The sequence below is a fragment of the Tetrao urogallus genome (assembly GCF_951394365.1).
Source record: "Tetrao urogallus genome assembly, chromosome: 2".
In the NCBI taxonomy this organism is placed as follows: Eukaryota; Metazoa; Chordata; class Aves; order Galliformes; family Phasianidae; genus Tetrao; species Tetrao urogallus.
The window spans coordinates 81883575-81898346 of NC_136814.1; the positions used below are offsets into that span (position 1 = coordinate 81883575).

At 36.2% G+C, this 14772-nt stretch overlaps 1 protein-coding gene across 1 annotated transcript in view; it reads right to left on the reverse strand.

The window, feature by feature from the left end:
- COL19A1 (collagen type XIX alpha 1 chain) overlaps positions 1-14772 on the reverse strand; it is a gene marked incomplete at both ends in the record, with an annotated part of 178160 nt that overhangs the window by 130078 nt on the left and 33310 nt on the right. The window contains 3 exons of the mRNA XM_079550583.1: positions 3662-3715; positions 13133-13195; positions 13744-13869. Coding sequence (XP_079406709.1) covers positions 3662-3715; positions 13133-13195; positions 13744-13869 — 243 coding nt within the window. The remainder of the gene's footprint in view (positions 1-3661; positions 3716-13132; positions 13196-13743; positions 13870-14772) is intronic.

Genomic DNA, 14772 nt, shown 5'->3' on the forward strand with positions numbered 1-14772 from the left:
ATCCCAGAGGATATTTCTTCCTTTACTTTATTTAGGTATTTTTGAGTCTACATATATTCCTAGCATCCAGAACATCCCAGAAAAAAAGGAGCTCAAAAATAACAGACACAAATTCAAAAAGCTTTTAGTACATCAGCTGAGAGAGAGCGTGTGAACACCAGTCACAATACCAGGAAAATAAAGTGATTCTACCTCCAGGAAGGAGCTAATAATAACATAGTGTATTACTCTGTGCAGAGATCACAACTCAGGCTAACATAACCTGGTCATCTGTGTCTCAGTTTTTTATCTAGCCATGCATGTACAAAATAAATACATTTTTAAACAGCCTTGTCAGTTTCAGATTCCACAGAAGTTCATTTTTGACTTGCAACAACAATATGGCTTTACTGTAATCTGGATTCAAAGTGTCATACTGTTCAAGAAAAGTACACTGTCTCAATATTAAACACAACTCCAGTGCTGAGCCTTATGTAAACTAACAGGAGCTTTTGGATTTGGCCTGACAATGGCTCTATAAGGTGCTAAGAAAGAAAAAAAACCAAAACACCCAAACAGTATTAACCATGGAAACTGCAATAATAACTGTTCTATTTCAGTTGGGATGGAGTTGATTTTTTTTCACAGCGTCTGGTACGATGCTGTTTTGACTTTCGGACAAAAACCAAAGTTGATAACACATTGATGTTTTAGTTGTTGCTGAGCAGTGGCTTCACAGAGCCAAGTATACTTCAGCCTCTCAGCTTCCTGTACTGCCTTGCCAGCGAGAGGGGATGAGGAGGCACAAGGTGAGAGGGGGCAGAACCAGGACAGCTGACCTAAGGCAGGCGAAGGGAAATTGCACACGACTTCATGTGAAAAAATTTGAAAAGCTGTAGGGAGTTGGCTGGGCAGGTAGCTATTGCTTGGGGTCTAGGTGGGCATTAGCTTTCAGGAGATGAGCAATTGCACTGCACATCACTTGTTTTGCATATATATATTACTATTAGCCATTACTATTATTTTTTTCCTTCCTTTTCTGTCTTAATGAACAGATTTAATCTCAACCCATGAGTTCTAGTTTGTTATTTTTTTCCCCCAGTTCTCTACCCCATCTCACTGGTAGGGGGAAGTGAGAGAATGACTTTGTGATGCTCAACTGCCTGCCAGGTTAAACCATAGCAACTTGTACTGCAAAAGCAATGTTGTTTGGTAATTTTAAACAAAGACACCAAAGAAGGAGCAACAGAAAGAGACGAGGAAAAACACAACTTCATTAGAGATCAATCACAATCAATCTACTATTTTACAATATCCCTTCCCACTATTTCACATGTGGGAGCACAGCAAAGTAAAAGCTGTCTTGCAGGATCAAATCAAAAGTTTCTCTGTTCAAGTATGTGTCTACAATTGTGGCAACAACAGAAGCCTATAGAAAAGTATAACAACATAGAGACTTCTCCAGGGAGTTTCCCAGACTTCAGCAATTTGAAGCCTAGAACTTTCAGAGAAGTACTAGTGTCTGTTTGACACCCTCCGGGGATATTTGTTTTACCAACTTTAATCGACTTTCAAATGATTTCAGTCCTGCTGCAGAGCTCCAACTTTAATCATGTTATACGAAGAATCCCTTTCTATCCTTTCCAAACTTGCTACCAAATAATTAAATGTTCTAGTTCTCATGCTGAAAGAGGATGAAAAAAAAAAAACAACCTATTAATCTTTTCTTCTGTTCCACACATAATTTTACAGAGCATTGAACACAGCAATTTTCACCTCAGTTGTGCCTTTTTCAAACTGAAGTCATCATTCTCATGCCTTAATTGGAAGATACCCAATGCTGTTGATCACTTTTGATACCTTCTGTAAACCGTTTCAGGGCTACTAAATCCACTTTGAGATGAAGACCAGAACTGTATGCACAGATTTATGTACATGGTTTTATTAATAGCAGTGAATTTAAGATGTTTTTTTTTGGTTCCTCACTCCCTTCTAATCTTTAAATTTGTTTATTTGACTAGTACTTAACAGTGAGCTTATGTTTTCATTGACCTCTAATTTCAAGATCATTTTCATGACCAATAAAAGCCAGTTCAGCATCCAATATGAAATACATAAATTTTGGCTTGTTTTTCCTCCCCATCAGTTAACCAGTAATTTCACTGACTTTTACATGCTGCTTTATGACTCAGTTCCTCAACACTGCAAGGTTCTTTGAAGATCTTTGCAGCCTGCTCTCCACATTTCTACCATGCTTAAACAACGAATTTGCTGCTGATGCTAATTCATCTCTTTTCTAATATCATATATCTAGCTCTCATTTTTTAACAAAAATAGTTTGAAAAAACATGAAAGTAAAAGAGTTTCATAATTTTATATCTTATCATTAACAGATTCAAAATCTCACAGTTGAGGTGAAACTCTTAATTGTTTCAGTGCTTAGAAAACCGGATAATGGCTAAATGAACCAAATTAAGAGCATTGTTGAAACACTGGACTTATCATGGCAACAGCTGCCTTAAAGAGGAATACATGTCCATAGCCCTGAAACCACAGAAACTTGAAGTGCATGACAAACAAGAGCCTAAATTGACAGAACCTAGGGATGAAGGCTAATCAAGGCTAATCATGATGTTTGATACCACCGGAAAACCAACAAGCAAACAAAACAAACACAAAGCCACCAGTGCAATAAACTAAAACACCTTTATGGAAAACTTCATTCATTTATATATTAAGTGGCTTCCAATTAATAACTGGAACAAAAACAGCAACAAAAAAATCACAAGAGGGCAAATCATTATCATCTCCAGTAAAAGTATTTCCTTAATGTTCTTGAGGGCTGTCATGATGATAGAATGTTAGTCTTGTGGACTTGCTCTTAAGTCAGTAAATCTGTGTAGATGCCTGAAATCAGACAAAGTGAATGGGTAACATCATGAAGTGAAACTTACCCTCTTGAATATGATAAGTTTTTTTAGCCACAGCTACTCCTAAGTCTCTGCTTGGAGGTCAGTGGTCTTTATCTCAAAGCTCTATCAAGCAGTCTGATGAGAGCATAAGAGCTATTTTCTGGGCATCCACAGCCTGCACAGTTCAACAGATTGTCAGGGAGAACAAGTAGCAGATAGTCTGCTTTAATCTGCTTCTTCTCCAAGGCTGATGTGTTAAAAAAAAAAAAAGTGCAGGACAAGCTAATCTGAGAAGACCAGCAGCAAGAGTTGGGGACCAGGCTAGGTCAGGTGTTCCCCATGACACCTGGACAGCAAGAAAACACCTCTACTGTGGGGCAGCTATGAGAAAGTTCAGCTGCTGGTATCACCACCTGCTGTGGACTGTGTTTTCACAGAGGCCAAGCAGGCCTATCTTCTTCACCTCTCTATATGCTGGGTATGAGAGAACATCTCTTTCCTGTTCTTCCAGCTGGATAGGCTTCCCTTAGTTGTATATATTCCTCTTCCCATTTTCTAGGAAAAGGATGAGCATACCTGCAGAAAATACTATTAGCTAGAGCTGCTTCTTCAGTGTAAAACACAAATACAGCAGCATACAAGACAGAAATTAGTTTCCTAAGAACAGAAATGTTCTGTCCTCACTTTTCTGTGAGTAATTACAGATGAGCCACTGTCACAGTGAATGCTTTCCGGTGAGTCAAATTGTATGTTTACACACAAAAGCATACCTTTTCACCAGGAAGACCAGCAGCACCATCCTGTCCTTTTGCACCCATCTCACCCTACAAAATAAATTGTTCAGTTAGAAGTTTTAAAGATCACTGACTCAGGTCATATCTTATTCAATAGAAAAGTAACCTCCTTCCACTGCAGATATGTTATGTCATACTTAGTAATATAATGACTGCAGAGGAAGATGCCATACATGTAACAATAAAGTCAGAGAAAATAAGTACATTTCAAAATACTTATGATGTCAATTAAGACAAATACTTGCAAGTGTATGTAGAAAAAAAAAAAAACCAAAACACTAACTGTGCTGATTTCAAGGGAATTAATTGTAACAGTAGTTAGGCAAGGCAGGCGCAAATTCACTACATCGAGTGCATTCAACTCTGAGAAAGCACATGGAAATAAGGAGTTACTTTGATTTAAAAGTCACATGCACATAGTATTTTTAAAAGACATTTTGAACTCAGTTACTTCTCCTTCCCTGTTACCCCCCTCAAAGAAACTAAGACCCAAACTGTAAGCAATCCGCTAGAAAATGTTAGTTTAAGAAACTCTCCTGATTGATCAGAAGAGGTATAAAAGGTTCCAGCAGCTGCAAATTGGACAGTGAATCTTAAAAATGATTAAAGAAAACACTGAACAAATAAATTTTGCTCAAGAGTGTCAAGAATAGGGGCTACAAAGTTTAAAATCCAAGTCAAGTGGAAAACAGAGGATGATAGAGCAATGAAACCCTATAGGTTTTCATCTTAAAAAAAAAAAAAAAAATTAAACTATGTTTACTTGTACCAAGAAATGAAAATTCACTAGTGAACAGAAAATACTACAGTCTTTTTTTGCAATAAACCAGCTCTTTACGAAAAGAATGCCACTGATTTGAAAACAATTAATATTATTTTTTTCTTTGAGTTAAAGGAGTGCACGAAGAAGGACAAGAGCCATAATTACACAAATAATTGCTTCTTATAAAAGGGTACAGAAATAGGTTGGGTGCTCAAATTCAAAACTGAAAGCCTAGAAGTTCTTGCCAAGGAATAAAAGTCCCATAACCTCTAAACTGAGAAAATGTAGACATTTTTTAAAAAATGAGATGCTAGGAACTTGTAATTCTGATATTCAGCATGAGCAGAAACTTATTTGTATTAGGATAAGTTCACCAACTTTATCAATAAACACACTCCATAGCAACAAACATCACTTTATCATTATCTTTACAAATAGGATACACATACAGGGGATTCTTAATTCAGCAGTCCAACAGAAAGGCTTTGGAGAACAGCAGACGTCCTGTGCCCTTTGCAGCATATAGGTATGTTCAACCTGTGCGAGTGCCTTCGTTGTCATGGGATGTACAGTTGTCCCAGAACTCACAAGTGAACCACAGCCTAGCAGCCTGGTCTCTTTTCTGAGAGCAAAGAGAGCAGGTGACCAAACTTTTTTGTGAGACCATCACTGTGTAAAGTGCCCAACTGTTTCTTACCTGACAACTTACGTCTCTCCATTAGGTTTAAAGTGACTTTAATTAATGTAGGCGTGGTATAATTACATCAGCTAGGTATCTTAGAACTCATTGTCAGAACAACCACTGTTGTAAAGATTAAAGAAAACACCACTATGTAGACACACACAAAAAAAAGAACTAAAAACAAAAACCTGAAAGCTTCAAAGAGAGAATATTGTAAGTACATTCATCTTTTCAGTGTAAATGTAGTACTTCTTTTACCAAATGATGAATTTTAACCTTTCTGAAGTTAAGAAAGGAATACCAAGATTGGCAAGAAAACTCTAAAGCATGCAGCAACAGTGTTTACTGCATCCCAGACCAGCCATTATTAACTGCTTACTTCATGTTAAAAGGAGGATTTATAGTACATGTTTTCCTCACTGTTCCCTTCAGGCTGCTCTCAGCAGCTGCTGACTCAGCACAGCATATTCTGAAGAGCTGAGCTCTCCCTCATGTTCTATGCAAAGCCCCATCCAGCTTGGCCTTGAATGCTTTCAGAGAGGGGGCAATCACAACCTTACTGGGCAACCTGTTCCAGTGTCTCACCACCAAAATCTACCCTCTTCCATTTTAAAACCATTTCCTCTTGTCCTCATCCTGTCAACAATTGCCCTTATAGAAATTCCCTCCCCAGCTTTCCTGTAGACCCCCTTCAGTTACTGGAAGGCCGCTATAAAGCCCCCCAAAGCCTTCTCTTCTCCAGGCTGCAGAGCCCCAGCTGTCTCAGACTGTCCTGGCAGGGGAGGTGCTCCAGCCCTTCATCATCTTCATGGCCCTCTGGATTTCCTCCAACTGCTCCACGCCCTTCTTGTGTTGGGGCCCTAGAACCATTGAACAACTATTGTTACTTCTCAACTACCCATAACATTTCTCTATATTCCTTGTCTTCCATTTTAAATTTCTAAAATCTATTCACAGAAACCACCCAAAAGCAACTACATCTGCACAGCCCGACTGAAAACTCCTCTGTTTATAATAGCAGCCCAGAGATCACCAAACATGAGCAGAACTTGGTGAAGAGCACTGCTCCACTGTCTGATCTGAGGACACTGATAAGAAAGAGTCGTGTTAGAGTCATGTTATGGAAGAGTATACAAGCCATTTTTCACATCCTATTTTTTTTCAAATATTGGTGTGGTCCTTAATATAGGTATGCTAAATTATTCTGTCTCAAAAGTAGAACAAGGTGTTGAATGTGTATGTTGCTAGGAGCAGGATTAGTCCTTAGTTAGCTTTGCTTATCACCACAGTGACTGCCTTATCTATTCACACTCTGTACCCTTAAGCCACTTGCAAGTATTTTAAGAAACCAGAACATTCAGTGGTGTATTTTTATATATGTGTAGGCAAAAATTACACAGCCTAGTACATGACTGGAAAACTTTAGCTGTATAGTTAAACACACTACGTTTACATTTCTGTTTCATTAAGTTCAAATGGATTCCTTGCCTTGAAGACAATTATTTTCCATGGCAAATTAGATTATTAAGATATGCCTCTATCTTATAACCATGACTTTAATAATCACACTCAAGTTTTTCTGCTTTTGTTCAAAGAGTTTAAAGATCACATACTGCATGTTTTATTGCCAACAAAAGCGTTCACACAGCAGACCGACGGAATGAAAAAAAAGGCAAATGCATTTCTAAGAGCTTTTGGCCTGTTTTTACATAACAGACTTTTCTTTTGCTTCTGCAGATGTTGAAGTCCTTTACATGTGAACATGCATCATTTTTTCTTTCTCATATAAGTAATCCCAAAGATATAAAAATAAGAATTAAAAACAGGGTCCCAGACTACCACACCTACATCTATCCCTAAATAAATCTCTTTTTATGGCTTAGCAAGGGCATACCAACACACTGCAATTAAGCTTTATAAGTTTATGTAATTAAACCATTAAGAAAGAACAAAAATTTACATTTGCTTAAAACCACCAAAATTAACTGAAATACAGGCTAGTAGCCATGCAAACTACTAGTATAATGCTGGTATTACAGATTATGAAGTACTCTGTGGATAATAATTCAAGGGTAGTACAGTGAGCTGTAAGTCTACTGTTAAGAATTTCTGCTAAGAGTAGCATTAAAAATTCTTTTCAGCAGAGCACAAAGTTACTTAGTGAATAAAATATTTAAGCCATAGCATATCTCCCAGAATGTAACATTTTACAAACAATAGGACAGCTATTATACTTTTGACAGGGTTTATTTTAGTGAATTCCAGCAGACAGTGGAAATTCAGCAGCCTCAGCCCAACACACACAAATGTTTCTGTTAGCCTTCCATAAAGCCAAGCCAAATTCTTAAAAAGAGATTGCAGTCTCTTTCCAATGATACCAGTCAGCTGTCTATCTAAAGTAGAACTAACTCAGCGCATCTGAGGCCATCTGCAGTACTAAAATTGTCATTATTTTATTACACTGATGATTCAGAATTTCAAAAGCACTTGACCTTTACATCTTTCTGCCATTCAGCCATTACTCGGTGTTCCCATTGTAGAACTCAAAATTATATGCTAATATCAAACAGAAAATACAGTACCTTTATCATATATTATTATTGTAGAGTTTTGGACAGCAAAGATAGCAAAAAAAGAAAAAAAAAAAAAAAAGAAAAACCACAAAAACCAAGCAGAGATGTAGAGAGAATTACAGAGATAATTAACAAATTACAGACCTTTCCCTTTCCCACATAAAAACCCAAAAGCTTTAAGACAATATAAATTTGTAATTTAAGAGACCAAATAATTTCAAATACATTTGCACTGTGACATGGACTGGAATTAATATGACACTGTGATATTGAATCTATAAAAGAAAGTCTACAAGAAACTCTGAAAGGAGTAAAATATTCTCAGCAGTGTTCCGATCTAACCAGGTTGTGATTTTATTACTCAAATAAAAGCAATTGCATTTCATTAATAGAAAGAATGACACAAACATGGCCTAAAGCACATAATGCTACAGTATTGCTCTTGTCAACAAAAAGGACATATTAGTTTAGATCAAATGAAGAGCCTATATCAGTTCTCAAAAGACTCCTTAGCCAAAGTTTTAAAAGACTTGATAAGGAAAATTAGCTTTCCTGGATTTCATCTCTGCATAAAGAATACATGCCAGTAGCATCAAAAATATCCAGATAAGAAAATATATATCATTATCAAAAAAGAAATATCTGCAGACCCCAGAGAGTTGCTACCAGTAGACAATGTACTGTAGACAGTTACTTCCAAAAACAATATAGAGAAATGCAAAGGGTGTAACATAAAGAACGGAAGCTTTATACTACATCTGCCACCTGTAGAGGTAGTCCCTGTAAGAAATTACATAAAATAGAAAGCATTAAAATGTAGTTGCACAGACAGATAAAAAGTTCTCATGATTATAAATTGTTATAGAAGTACTGGGACTTGGAAAGTGCCAACTTAGGGACTTTTTGTTGATGTGTAGAATCAGCTCAAATTCAGAGATGCTGACGAAGATGAGAAAGAAAATTAATCCCTAAGAGTAGCCTGAGTAAAGATATTGAACCAGGTGATGTCAGAAGTCCCTTCTAACCTCAATAATTCTGTGAATGAACTGGGAATGTTCTCTTTCTGTGGCATCACTCTAGTGTTTCCCTGGCATTGTTGTAGAAGCTAGATTCCTCACAGAAATTCCTGGCTTTGTGCTGACCTGGCAGAGAGGCTTAAGCCCTGTTTTGCTTGTTATCCCCTACAACGGGGCCCACTGACTACTGCTATTCTGGGATAGCTTCAGCTCTGGGGAGGAGATGACAGCCCTCAACTCTCTGAGCACCTCAGAGTGTTTAGTACTCATTACCACTTCTCCACATCTCTTGAGGAAGACCTGAACTGCCATCCTTAATCCTAATCAGATGAATACTAGAAAGATGTATGCAATAACGAAGATAAGAGGTAAATATTTAAGACATTTTCTAAGAAAATTTTCATATCAGCTAGATAATCTGGGCTATTAGACAGTTAAAACATTAAGTGGGACTGCCAAAAGATTCTATTCTCTGTGGCTGTGAAGTATTTTCTTCTGCCCATTAAAAGATTAAAATTTAATAAGTACTCTGATTTTCGGAAATTCGCTTTGTTACCACTGACAGCCAGTCATATTTTGCCCATGAAATCTATCTTTTTCACACATTTCAGCCTCGAGCTCCCTGAGTCTATCAATAACCTCTGCAATTAAAATCAGATCAGAAATGAACTATACTGAAGACTGTAACGTAATAAATATGCCTTAGATGGAAATAGATAAACCTGGGTTATGAGGAGTGATACAGACTGAAGAAAGGAAAACTAGTGAAGAAAACAGGCAGAAAGAGCAGTGAGATGCCTTATTTGTTCTCCAAAAGTTATTTTTTCTAATCATTCTGTTACAAGTATTTTCATATGCATAAATTTATTGCATAAATCTATTCCTATCAAGCCCAAAATAGCATTTTAAACATCTTTTTCTTTAATTAAAATACAAATTAATGAACCACACTTGAATAGCAATGTGTGTGCATCAATAGGCACTTCAATGTTTGAAAGCACTTTGCCTCTGATTTTTTGCTCCCTACTGTACTTACAGCATTAACCAATGACCTATTAACACAGCTTGGAATGGGTTATTATTATAATCAAAATTTTAATCTCTTTGGGTTTCTATTTAAAATCTTCAGGGGGTGGAGGCAAAGATTACTTAATATACACTTAATTCCATAGCCCCCTCAAAAGAGAAAAATGGTCTGTATGTTCTGTATAATTATTTCAATTACTACCATCCATATTCCACCTTTCTGAAGATTTTCTCCATATGGAGGATAAAACAGAACCTTGACATCATGATTAAGTGATTTTCACTAGCAATAAATATATTTTTAAGTAGCTATACACCATGCTATAGTAGTAGAAAAAAAATGAACATAAAATATGGTTCATTTCTCACCTGTCTGAGCAGCAGTGGAAGCCTACCTCTACAAAACATATATCTAAATGTATTAAATCACAGGATAGTTCCATCTGACTTTTAAGCACTTCAAACTTGTGAAGTATACTGTCCTGAGAATAAAGCCACTGTAAGATTAATTGAGAATACTGTTCAGGGATAACCTAAGTTGTACACTTGACAACTGTTGCCTCTCAGTTTTACCTGAAGGAAAAAGCTGACGTATGTGTTTTAAGAGCTTACACAAATAAACAGCAAGTTGGTCCTTGCGACTTTCTAAGTCTCAATTATTCAGACATCACAGATCAGGAGGTTGTCCCCTGCTGCTGATAGCTGGGAAATACAGATCTCCAGGCAAGTAAAGTCCTGCGGAGCAAACATTGCTACATTCAAGCTTGCACAGGAAATAAAAGGGAGAGGGACTGCTCTGCTTCCTTCAAAGTTTTTTGTTTGTTTGTTTGTTTTAAATATGAAGTAAGTCGAGTGGTACCAAACAGTCTGATCTTTTAGCAGGGAAGACAGACTTTAAATAGAGTAGTTTCTCCACCTCAGAGGCACTTTTTCAAAGCCAATGGGAATATTTGTACAGTTGAGTGAAGAACTGTCATCATGATGTCCCAGTGATTCATAGAGTCATGGAATGTCTTGGCTTGGAAAGGACCTTAAACACCATTTAGTTCCAACTCCTCCACTGTGGGCATTGTTGTTAACCAGATAAGCCAGAATAAAGCCATAATGAAAGGTGAGATTCAAATAGGACAGTCTTTTAAAGAAGTGGAATAATTTTGATCAGTGATGCTGCTATAAATAGCTTCTAACTTATGCTAGAGGTGCATATGAATTTGCATAAATGCCTATTCTAGTGAATAAACATGCATTAGTCTTTGTCTCTGATCTGTTCAAAAGTATTAAGATGAAATTTGTAAAGTGTATGGGAATGTAGGATAATAATTAAATTCAAAATGCCTAAACATGGCTTGTCAGATATCATGCTTGGCAAATGACAGGCAAAACAGAGTCTGATCTGAAGGAACAGTTATGGTAGACTGAAGAGCAATTTGAGGTGGGGCTTAAATACAGCCTAACACCAATTTGAATCTGCAGAAACTTGCTTACAAATCCCATCACAGAAAAAAGAGATGTAAATTAAGTCATACTTTTAATTATGGTAGGTGGGAAATTGGAATGAGATAAAATAAAAGAGGGAGAAATGTGAGTCTGATTGAGAGATTCCATCAATAAAACAGTAACTTATCCTTGTCATAACAGCGTCCAAGTAAGAACATTTAAATATAGTTGATTGGATGTTAATAATACGATCTAGAAGCAAAAAAGAAGAAAGTGAGAAGCAAAGTCTGAAGAACTACCGTAAACTTACAGAAATCTCTTTCACTTTCCAATTGGTCTGGCCATCAAAATCCTTGGTAAGCTCCTATTTCACATGAAACACATTACAAAACATCTAAGCACAACCTGTTACTTTCCTGTACGTAATAATGCCTCTTGAATATCTGGAAAAGACTATAGTACTGCCTGTCCATCTTTAATTATTGATGCCGCCATCAAGAGTGTTGCTGAAAACTTGCACAAACGTAGAAGCAAAAACAAAACAAAACAAAAAAAACCAACCTCACATCTATTTGTTTAAATCTTGAAAGGTTTGTTTTTCATTAATCTAATACTTAGCAGTTTTCAGTTTTATATCAGTTTATAAATAATTTGTACTTTGTACTTACCAACCATGTCAGACATGGTCTAATGCAATTTGCTATCAGTGATGGATGCACAGAAGTTGAAGGGTTTCATTGCTTTTCAGATCAACAGTGTGGTTTGGTAACCCACACTGGCTAACTTTACATAATTGTGCTATAAATGCAGGATCAGCAAAAACCTGTGCTTAAGTTTGGAGGCTATCAGCAATCCTTCTAGGCTCAGCTAGGCTACAGAAACAATTTGAACTTTCTTCACATATACAAGTAGTATCAAAATTGAAATGTGGACTGGAGGGGAGTGAAGGAGTTGGGAAGGGAAGACACTATCAAGACATTTACTCTGCATTTACTGCTGTGCAGATAAGCCCTTTCTGAACTGGACCAGTTTCAGCAGTGCAATCTTACAACAGTGCTGGATGTCTTCACAAGTTATTTCAGATCAAATATTAAACAGCATGCTGTAATGCAGGATGGTGGATAGGACAACTCCATCCTAACAGCTACATTAACGCTCTTGAGGTATTGCTTGTACTTCTTGCTGACTTGCAGCAGTTTATTCAAGTTGGCACTTCTGTTAGTGCAATAAAAACACATTTCCAGACATTTCCCATCCAAAACATTTCAGACAATATTAGGCAATGGAGTATAAAGGGAAAACTATATGATAGACTGACTTTCATTGCTAGGAAACCTTCAAGCCAAATAGCACAGGAATGTCACAGTAAGCTCTACAGTGCAAAAACAAGGAATATGCCCAAGGGAGGTGTATCAACTGGACTGTTCTGGAGTTTGCCAATGTCAGCTTCCTCTCTTTTTAAAATTAAGAAAGTTTCAGTAATTAAGAGTGATGACAAACAACATACAGTGCTGAAGTCATATTAGTGAATTCTCAGCCTCCTACTGATCACTGAAATAATTAGTCCACTGTATAGGATTCTGGCCGTTGACAGTGCTATACAAATACATACATATCATAGGGAAATCCTTGTTGTGAACAACATACGTGACTTCTCTGTGTTTGGATAAAAGTAAGAGGCAGAAAATACACTATCAGTGTTTTATCTGTGCTTGTTTCATGGCTCCTGCATTCCATGGAGTTCTTGAGTGGGAGTGGACCTCAGCGTGGAACAGACCTGGGCTATGTGGCAGAGAGGACACACTCAGAACCAGGCACTAACTGATGAAGGTTTTAACCTCTATAAAAATAGACACCTTTCAGGAATAACTAAACCTGGATAGTTTCTGTCCAATAGAGAAAGAAAGCCACAATAAAGAGAAAGAAATATAGAATGCAATCATCATTTACCTTTTCACCTTTATGCCCTTTCTGGCCTGGCAAACCAGGAACTCCTGGTAATCCTGCTTCTCCCTGATTTTAAAAGAAAACAAAACAAAACAAAAATAATCAACAAAGAAGCATATCCAAAATATATAATTGGTTTGAATACTTTGTCTTAACTACAAAAGCCTAACAAAACAAATGGGTTGGAATAAATATAGCACCACATTCAAGAGGATTTAAAACAAGTAGTATGTAAAAAGCAATCTATTCTGAAATAAAAATATTTACACTATATTTACTCTAATACATTAGTAGCAATTCTCATTTTTACTACTGATCCTTGCTTTTTGTTTGTCTTCATCCTACAAAATCTTACAGCCTCCTGAAACTGTAATTTAAAAATTAAATCTAGAATGTATTGTTTCTTAACTGTAAAATACAAACACGTGCATTATAATAGTCTAAGATTTTTTATATAATAGTCTATATATAATATATAATATATAATAGTCTAACATTTTTTAGTAACTATAGAAAGGAACTCAAGTGCTTTCTATTTTTTTATTATTATTATTTAAATACCTAGCAGAATTAAGTAGAATAATGAATTAAAAAGCAATGGGAAAACATCATACTTTAGTTGGAAAGCAGTGGCATCTGTCTCTAGATTCTTGCTGTGTTCCTGGAAGAGAGTATATTTTGCTGGCATGAACAGACTCTGGTGATGAAGTAGTAGCAAGTAATCTATCCTCATGTGGGCACTAAAATAAAAACAAGATTTGTCTGATTTTTGGTCCACTGTTGTTAATAGATAAATACCAGCCAAATGCTATTTTAACTTACTTTGTTTTAATATTACTGCACATACCATGCTACAGAAAAGCCACAACTGCCAAACAAAGGAAAAAGCTGTAGTAAAATGAAGTCTAGATATTATGATCCTTCTGTACTGAAAACTGTCCTGGTCAAAACAGAACTGACTGTCTCAATTCTTTCTTCCTAAAGAGCCAAACATAGGAAAAAATATTCCAGAAACTATAAAAAGTGAAAGCAAAAGATGAGAGAGAAAAAATATTCAGAGGCTCTCATTAAGACACAATAAAGTCTCCTGTGAGCCTTCTTGTCAAAGAAATTCTGACATGACTTACTTCTTAGTGTAGAAATTTGTGATTAAGGAATAATTATTTTCCCTAAATTACGAAAAATTTAGCTCTTATGATTGGTAAGGGAGGTAATGAAAAAGAATAAAAAAAAGTGATGCTGAATTCAATATGAAAGTCATCAACAAGTACTCCATTATTTTTATACCTTCAATATAAGACATGCAAGTGAAACAAAGAGCTTTTATCTTCATAGCTGAAGGAACATTTAGGATGCTATCAATAAAGCATATCCTTGTTCTTCTTATGTTCATGTATAGTTAGGGTTTATTTTTTCTTTTCTGTTTCTGTATAATAACGGCAAATATTTTTTTCCATGTACAAAGTAAAACTTACAGAAAAAATTCATTCTTTTCAATTAGCCATGAGCCTATAAATTCAAAAGAAAGCCTGTGCTATGAACAGGAATATATTTTGAAGTATATTTGAACAAGAATTTATTACTTAAAATTGAGATTTCCTTAGATAATTTAGATTCAGTCTCTTTTATGCTTCTGATCACCA